The sequence below is a fragment of the Euprymna scolopes genome, chromosome 19 (genome assembly GCF_053919585.1).
Source record: "Euprymna scolopes isolate OS-2025 chromosome 19, ASM5391958v1, whole genome shotgun sequence".
Taxonomy (NCBI): Eukaryota; Metazoa; Mollusca; class Cephalopoda; order Sepiida; family Sepiolidae; genus Euprymna; species Euprymna scolopes.
Genome location: NC_136500.1, coordinates 139,633,602 through 139,643,601, shown reverse-complemented (window position 1 = coordinate 139,643,601; position 10,000 = coordinate 139,633,602). Strand labels below are relative to the sequence as shown.

The 10,000-nt window shown below is 31.3% G+C and overlaps 1 protein-coding gene across 1 annotated transcript in view; it reads left to right on the top strand.

Moving 5' to 3' along the window:
• Positions 1-6,048: 6,048 nt before the first annotated feature.
• The window catches only part of LOC145239998 (inter-alpha-trypsin inhibitor heavy chain H3-like), a 162,602-nt gene continuing 158,650 nt past the window's right edge, over positions 6,049-10,000 (top strand). Inside the window, exon 1 of the mRNA XM_080103585.1 lies at positions 6,049-6,405. Coding sequence (XP_079959711.1) covers positions 6,295-6,405 — 111 coding nt within the window. The 5' untranslated portion in view covers positions 6,049-6,294. The remainder of the gene's footprint in view (positions 6,406-10,000) is intronic.

Genomic DNA, 10,000 nt, shown 5'->3' with positions numbered 1-10,000 from the left:
GAAAAGAACATCGGAGGGAAACAAGAAAGATTCATAGGAACTGAGTTTTTGGTAGAAACCTGATAAAAGCAATGTGCACCTGAGCAGTTTCTTTATTAAGATATTCTGGACCATTCATAGGCTGGACAAAAGAAGAACTTAAGACTAAAAATTTTAGATAATAATGACCATGTACTATGCACTAAACTACAGGGTCGAATGATAAAATTGTCCCCCCTAAAGAAAACAACACTACAGTTTTATTTTAAAACATTTATTGAAAAAAATCAATTCAGGTAACTTGATTGTGTAGTAGAGCTGACATCTATTCAGTGTAGCCGCCTTCAGCCTCAATCACTTTCAGCCATGATAGAAAGCTCCTATCTTGGGATGTATACACATCTGGCCAACTAGTAGGTGGTCTGCAACAAAAAAAGAAAACCTGTTTTTATCAAACGGAAATTTTTCTCAATCAGGATCTCTTGACCTTTTTTTTTGTCTTTAATTTTCTCTCTTTGAAGAGTGTAACGTTGGGTATAGTACAGTCAAACCAGCTGCCAATATTGTCCTGCTTTTTATTGAAACCAACCGAGAGCTCTTTTAAGTATCCTCGTTGTTCCCTTAAGTACAATTGTCTGGATCTCTTTTGCACTTGGTTCACCAGGAATATTAGTTAGGTAGGACTTCAAGTTCTTCTTCAAAAGTCCTGTGGCACCTATGATAACTGGTATGATTGATATCTCCCTAAGATTCCAGTTTCTTTTCATATCATACATGAGACGTTGATATTTGGTCTGTTTCTCACTTTCAGCTCTGTTCAGACCTCCATCATTAGGGACACTCACTTCAACCAAGGTTGCAACTCTTTCTGACTAATTCCATATAAGTCAGGCTTCACAGCAGTATTTTGAAGGTAGGTGGCTGTAGGGATTACATGGTCGTAATATATGGTATATAAGTCATTTCCAACTGTTCTTTCAGGATGATATTCCCAGGATTTGCTTGGAATAGACTTCCAAATGAGGTAAAAAAATGCATTAACAACGCAAAATTTCAAGGTGAATTTGGACAGGTGATAAACTACTATCCTTTCCTCAGTGGCGTTGCCACTATTTTTGCCATCCAGGGCGGTCGTAAGATTTGTCCCCTACCTCTGTTGGCCGTTGATAATCTGTTAACCTTGAAAATTCCAGAAAGTCTTTAGACCTAAAATTGGCGAAGGAATTTGGTAGAATCAACTTTGACCTTTTGGCAGTCAAATTTTCGCTCCAAAACTGATTAAAATGCTTGCCGCGTGTCTGAATACCCGTTATGTATAAATTTCAAATGTTTAGACCATAATTGGCTGAGTAGTTTGCTAGACACCGCAAAGGTAAAATCTTTTGAACTTTGAACTCTTGGCAGCTCAAATGTTCGGTCCAAACCGATTTAAAAGCTTGCCCTATCGTTAAATACCCTTTATGTAAAAGTTCAAATGTTTAGATCAGAAATTGGCTGAGTAATTTGGTAGAGGCCGCAGATGTCACTTTTTTTTACTTTTACCCTAATTTGGACCCGTTAACATCTATTATTTTGGGCTCAAATCAAATTATAAAGTTTGATCCATGTCCAAGTAAGCTACATTTAAAATTTCAAGTGTTTAGACCTAAAATTGGTGGAGGAGTTTGATAGAGTTTATAAAGGTCAAATCGTAGAACTTTGACTCCTCGACAGCCACATTTCTGGCCAAACACCGATTAAAAAGATTTTTTTCTAAATCTCAATACCCCTTATGTCAAATCTCGAGTCTATAGACCGAAAATTTACAGAGTTATTTGGTAGAGAAATGCACACACACACACACACACACACACACACACACACACACACACACACACACACACACACACACACACACACACAGAGATATTTTCACTTAATTTTTGGTAAAATTATTTATAAAAAAAAATAGATGAATTGAGTGCCATCGGCTATGATCGAAACCGGAACCAAAACTTCTGAAGAATTTTTGGATAAAATAATTTATTCCAAGAAATGGAAAGTCATAACAAACGACAGTTACCCGGAAAATAACCCACACGCTATCGTATTGATATTACATAGTCACCCAACATCAAGTAAATAAGATTCTCTGAATTGATTTTTTTTTAAGACGCCGTAAGCTTAAGATTTAAATTTAAGGCATTTCGTTGAATCAAAATAATGTAATGGATGTTTATCAAAATTGGAATAAGGATTCTAGAGAGAAGGTTTAGTATCATTTATATCTTGATGTTAATCTCCGTAAAGGGGAAAATAAAAGTGAGTGGAATTAATTTTACTTGTCCTAGGACGGCCATTTATCTGGTTATCTATATATCAATAATGTGTGAGGACACTTGTAAACCTATATACTTAAAAATATTTGATCTACAGACTTGAAATTTGGTATATAGGGTGTTCAGACACGTGGAAAACTTTTTAATCGGTTTTCATCCAGAAAAAAAAAGGCTACTTAGCGGTCACAATTGAAAAATTGGAATTTAGCAGAAATCGGATTTTTATCTGTTTGTCAACTGTTTTATGACTGCGCATGCACGGTTATTAAACATGACAGCTTCTTTATGTTAATAATAAGTATGTTTGAAAACACTCTTTAAAGATCGTGGCGAGCTACTCTAATGGTTATCTTACTTGATTTACGGTATTTAGGTTTTGGTTTCGATTTCAGCTCGAATATTTTTTTTTACTTACAAGAAATGAACTGTTTAGAAAAAAAAAAAACATAATACTCACACGCACACGTCTCAATTTCGTTCGTTTTTTTTTTACTTCATTATTTTAAGGAATTTAACGTTACGTTTAATATCTACGGTATTTCTGTTTTTAATAAATAAGAAATATACATTAAATAAAATATTATATTTAAACGTATTTTACGACCGGGCAACACCGGGGTACCTGCTAGTATTATATAATAGTTTTTTTTTTTTTTTTAATATTTAGATTTTATCTTTTTAATGTTTATTTAAATAATTATTTATTTATTATAATTCGTACTTTTTTTTTTTTTGTAAACGTTTTGTTATATTGACCGAACTTTTCAAATTCGATTGGTTTTTTGTTTTATTTTACTTCAGTCGAAGTTCTCATAAATAAAGTGGCTCACTGCCTTAGGCCTAACACTTGAACTCTATATGAGATACATAAATATTCGAACGTTCCATTACAGTTCTTTCTCTCTCAAACACTGAGTTAGTAAAGAAATTGAGAACATAGTTTTCCTCTCCCCAATTAAGCATTTTCACATGTCGTAGTATCTCTTCCGTTTTGGTTTCTTGATCTTACTTGATTCCAGGACAAGAATTTATCTAGTCTGGTGGAGTATCCAGCTTCGTGCCATTACTTGAGGTAACATCCCTTGGAGAAAATGCACCATTCATCGTTAAAGCTAATGTACCTATTTACTATGCCTCCCCACGGGACAGAGTTAGACACCAGGGTCGTTTTTTAACGTGGAGAAAAGGTACAAAAATAAAAATTGTCTCAGTCGTGAAGGATTTCTCCTCCACCGAAAGAGAACAAGAAATAGAAGTGCAGCATCCGAAGAACAAGTTAGACATAGTGAGGAGATCTTATTTGGGCTGCGAATACTACGTGATTTTGAATATTTGGTCAGGGTTTACTTCTAGGGAAAAGTATCCTTATGCCAGGTTGTTCTGACAAACCCCTGTACAGAAAGACCTTAGACACTCGATGATAGTGTCTAGTAGGCGTTCAAGTTCTCTCTAGTAGGCATTCGTTTAAGAGCTCCATCTTCTAGGCACGCAGCTGTAGGAATTGTGGGGCGGTTTATGACAAGAAAGTAAGAAAAAAAAAAGCGTTGAACAAATCTCTGCTAATTATGTAAAAGGAACGTGTGTGTGTGTGTGCGTGTGTGTGCGTGTTTAATCAGATTTGAATTTGTCAGAGATTGGGGCCAAGAGTAAGACCGCCTGGTAATACTAAATGTAGTCATGTGTTTAGTTGTCCATTCGAGCAGAAAAGTAAGGACAAAATTCATTCTCTCAGAATTTCTACAACCCCACCCCATATCTCCAGATTTTCATAGTTTGTTTTGGGTTAATTACGAATTATTGTTCGTGTATTTGAATCTTTTGACAAGGCAGAGGTCGTGAGATTTATTGTGAAATGCCAATATAAACAAAATCAAAATAGCAGACTGTCGCACCATTGCTCAACAACAACTACGGCCACGATAACTGTATTTGCGTGTTTGCCGCGGTGGTCACGATCACCGTAAAACAGGCCTAGTTACTGAAAAATGACATCATGCATGATGTGCAAGCAAAAAAAAAAAAAAAAAAAAAAAAATTTGTTGACTCGTCAGGCTGTCTATAATGAATAAAAACTTTTTACAAATAGAATTCAAAAACTAAAAAAAAAAAAGAAACAAATGCATTGAAAAAATAAAAGACAAGCAACATGATTTCTACCGAAACTGAATTTATTCGCTATTCAATAATAAAAAATAAACAAGTTTAAAAACAAGTAAGGAAAACATGAATTTAAATTTTCAACTTTTTCATCAAAAATTCGCTTTTTGAAATCTTTATAAGAAAATGTAAAGTTAATAGTAAAATAATATAATGTTTGCAATATTATTAAGAAGAAGAAGAGGACTGTAAAAAATCTTATTAAAAAAATATCCTACTTTACTGTATTTAAATTTGAATTCAGCACCATGCAAAACTGCTTAATAGACATACACAGACAATTTGGGACAAATATGGTAAAATAGTCCCAAAAATGGAGCACCCAAGAGTTATGGCGAAGTAGAGACAAATAAAATTATATAGAAATCAGTTAGTTACAAGTTTTCAGAAAGTTTTATAAAAATCCAAAGCATCATTTTTTTTAATGAGCAGAAATCTATTTAAGAATTTAAGGATTTAAGGACAAGATGTTCCGAATACCAGATATGAACTTTATTTCCCTCGCCTGATGAGGAACAGTTGAACTTTACAATCAAAATTTATTGTTCGACTGAATACTCCAAAAACAATTTACAAAGTCCTTATTCCGTGGAGTTTCAAAGAATGCTATTCTTGTTATTTTTCTCATCAGAGGACATAAAGAAATCAGCAAATTATATTTGTAATTTCAACAATTTACGATGCTTTATTTTCGTAAAAAAAGCAAAAATAAATTCATTCATTTTTTTTTTACGACTGAAAACCATAACTTTAGTAAAGGTATTTTTTGCTTAACCGAAATAATACATTTCCACTAGGATTAAAAAAAAAAAAAAAAAAAAAAATAAACAAATAAAATGGGTTACTTATATTCCGTGATCATTATTTGCTAAATACTAAAAAATACATTAAAATTGGTTGATTTCCTGATTTTTTGTGATTTTTTAAGTAAAGGGAGAGGTCAAAATGTTTATACGTTTTGAGCATCGGCATTCATTTCGCACGTACCTACTTATATGAAAGGCTTAAATTTAGCCCTTGATATAAGTTTGAATAAACGCTTTAGAAACGTAACAAGTAGAAAAGTTGATAAAATCGTGGAAAAAGAAGATGGAAAGAGAAAGGAAGATAGGGTGGGGGGAGAGAGGGAGGAAGACAAGTGACCGGGAAAAAAATCGTGTATATGACGCACGTACACACACACACACACACACACACACACACACACACACACACACACACACACACACACACACACCTAAGTAGCACGCACGCACACACACACGCACACACACACACGCACACTTAAGTACATGCTTGCGTGCACAGGCGCGCACGTGTACGCCATAAACACATACGCGCACGGACTCAGACGCACATATACATAATGGATGTACAATACCAACACACATGTGTCTTTGTGGCTTGTGTGAGCGCGTGTATATATATATATATATATATATATATATATATATATATATATATATATATATATATGTGTGTGTGTGTGTGTGTGTGTGTTGATAGACAGAGTCTATATATATATATATATATATATATATATATATATATATATATATATATATATATATATATATATGTTGATAGGCAGAGTGAATCTTGGCTGATGACGCCGACAGTGTTTGCAATTAGTTTGCTCGCTTCACTCTCACCTTCTCGTCCGTAACAAACGGCAAAAAGGTCGCCTTTGCTGATAGTAGAAGGCCAAAGTTTGTTTTTATCAGAGATCGTTTCATTTCATTTTGGTGGACATTTTATTTAACAGCGAAAGCAAACCAAACGACAGAAAAAGAGGAAGGCAACGTGAGAAACTGAGATAGTGAGGGGCAAGAGTGATAATATGAAAAACCCTTCGATCGCCGCGTTTCTATTGATTTTATCCTGGATCACCATCGATCTTCCTGGCCAGAATCGATGCTTTACAAATGCGGCATATCCGTCTACAAAAAAGGTAAGATTCTGTTTCTTTCTCTTAACGTATCCGATTTTAAAGTCGCGACACTGGGCATGCTAATATTTTGGACAGATAATTGGTTAAAACCAGTTGTCAACTGATTTCTTTAGTGGAAGACAAACTTTTTTAAGTCGCTTGACGAGGACTTGTGGTTTTAACCAACCATCTGTTCGAAACATTAGCATGTCCAGTGTCGTGACCTAGTAAAATTGTTTATATTAATAAAAATATATCTTGCACTTCTTTTATTGAGCACTCTTAATAACCTCGTTAAATTCATGAGTTACCACTCTTGAATACCTTTAACCTCTTCAGAGGAGAAAATATTAGCAAATAGTTATAATGGCTTATGCCTTATTTACTAAAGTCAGTGAGACATGGAAAATAACAATTAAAAATTGATTGAGTAATTAAAAGTCATAGAGCAAGGGAAGTTAAAGAAAAGAATATAAAATTATTCCGAAGAGTATATATATATATATATATATATATATATATATATATATATATATATATATATATATATATATATATATATATATATATATAGTAAGTTATATATATATATATTATATACATTTTTATTGTATATAAATATATATATTATATATACATTTTTGTTGTATATAAATATATATATATATATATAAATATATATATATGGTAAGTTATGAAATGTATATGGCGTTTAAGCTTAAACGCCATATATATTTTATAACTTACTAATTAGTTCTACCTACGTATTGAGCACTTTTGAAGTAAATACTTAAAGTTTACGCATAAATCTATACTTTCGTATATTAATTTTATGTGAGTAAATTAAGTAGTTATATATATATATATATATATATATATATATATATATATATATATATATATATATATATATATATATATATATATATATATATATATATATCAGGTAACGAAATGAATCCGATTACAGAAAGGGATTTAATCTTTGATATTTTCTTTGTGTTGTTTAGCAAAATAATTTTACGCCAGTATTAATATTTTGCTAGTGATTTTCCTCTGAGGAGACGTACTTACATTGAAAATCCATGGACTAAGGAAATTATTTTAAACATTGTTGTATTCTTGTTTTAAACAATAAATTTTTTATTTTGAAAAGTAATTCTTTCTAAATGAAATTGTAAATATATAAACTCTCTCTCTCTCTCTCTCTCTCTCTCTCTCTCTCTATATATATATATATATATATATATATATATATATATATATATATATATATATATATACGTTTTTATTCATTTATTCTTTTATTACCGTTTTATCTATTTAAACAGATAAAGCGAAAGCGGTAATAAAAAGAATAAAACGCATATTTGCTCTGCAATAGTATTGAGCACTCTCTTCAGGTTTTTGCTAATTACCACTTTTGCTATATATATATATATATATATATATATATATATATATATATATATATATATATAGCAAAAGTCACCCTGTATATATATATATATATATATATATATATATATATATGTATATATATATATATATATATATATATATATATATATACAGGGTGACTTTTGCTATATATATATATATATATATATATATTTATATAGCAAAAGTCACCCTGTATATATATATATATATGTATATATATATATGTATATATATATACATATATATATGTATATATATATGTATATATATACATATATATATATGTGTATATATATATATATGCGTATATATATATATATATATATATATAAAACGCATATTTGCTCTGCAATAGTATTGAGCACTCTCTTCAGGTTTTTGCTAATTACCACTTTTGCTATATATATATATATATATATATATATATATATATATATATATATATATAGCAAAAGTCACCCTGTGTATATATATATATATATATATATATATATATATATATATATATATATATATATATATATATATATATTCTGAAACTGTATAACCCCCGGTGTAATTGCATTTGTATGTCTCATTTTGAACAAAGGAGTAGAAGAATATTGTGTGTGTGTGTGGGGGGGGTCTCCGTTCGCACTTTACATCTACAAAAATGAAATAAAAAGCCTTCAACTCAAATCGTTCCTTCTCTCGTACTGCAAGAATTTTCTACCGGTCCCAAGCTACCCTGACAATATTAACATGCAGAAAATTAACTGTAATATGAATAAACATCTCGCTGCTCAACTCCCCATTGTTCCCGATAGACATGATCCTAAATAGTATCTCCTTATATTCAAGTGACAATAAGCCTTGTTTCCCGTGTATAAAGAATAATAAAAAAAAAGGGATGGATTGAAATTCACGTAATTATACTTACTTGCTGCCTAATAACCATTGACCCAATTCAATGCAGATCAAAAAATAATAGGTCACCTGACAATCCATCTGGATATTCCAGAGAAACTGAAATTTTGGAATATTTATTATATTAGCAGTTCAACCCGGCTTTGCTCGGGCTCGATGCACTGTTCATAATTTTATGTGCATATGTATATATATATATATATATATATATATATATATATATATATATATATATATATATATATATATATATATATATATATATATATCAAAACGTTTGACTCCTCTCCATGTAACCTACATCTAAAATTTCAAGTGTTTAGACCCAAAATTGGCGGAATAGTTTGCTAAAGACCGCAAAGGTTCAATTTTTAAAATTTTAACCGCTTGACAACCAAATTTTCGGTAAAAAAAAAAAAAACGATTAGAAACTTTCCCCAAGTTGGAATACACTTCATGTAAAATTTCAAATGTTTAGACCAAAAATTGACCGACTAATTTTGTAGAGACCGCAGAGGTCAATTTTTAAAAAAAAACTTTGATCCCAATTTTGACCTCTTAGCATTTATTGTTTTGGGCTCAAATCAAGTTAAAAGTTTGATCCATGACCAAGTAACCTATATCTAAAATTTCAAGTGTTTAGACCTAAAATTGGCGGAGGAGTTTGGTAGAGCTCTCAAAGGTCAAATCGTTGAACTTTGATCCCTTGACAGTCAAATTTCTGGTCGAAAACCGATTAAAACGATTTTCCAAAATCTCAATACTCCTTATGTCAAATCTCGAGTCTGTGGACTGAAAATTGACAGAGTAGTTTGGTAGGGAAATGTACACACACAGACACACACACAGACAGACAATTTTATTTTTTTAATTATATAGATTAATATCTGAAACCTGTTATAAAAATCTATATTTCTCTTAATTTCTCCGTTCCACTTTTTCGGAAAATACTGAATTGTTCTGGCCGAAATTTTGTATGGATCTTCATTATAAGAATGTGCAGCGAACTAAGTATTCTGGTATCCGTCCGATGCATGGTTAGGGATCAATAGGGATTAGTCACCATAATACCACATTTACTCTAAAAGTTGTCTCGGAAACTACTGAGCCGATCTGACTGAAATTTTGTATGAACATTTCTTATGAGAAGGTACAGTGAACTAAGTGTTATGGTATCTGTTTGATACACAATTAGGAATTGGGATTTGTGTTTAAATTTCATAATTTCATCGAAATAGATAAATTGGATAGACCTTTGCAGCCAAGT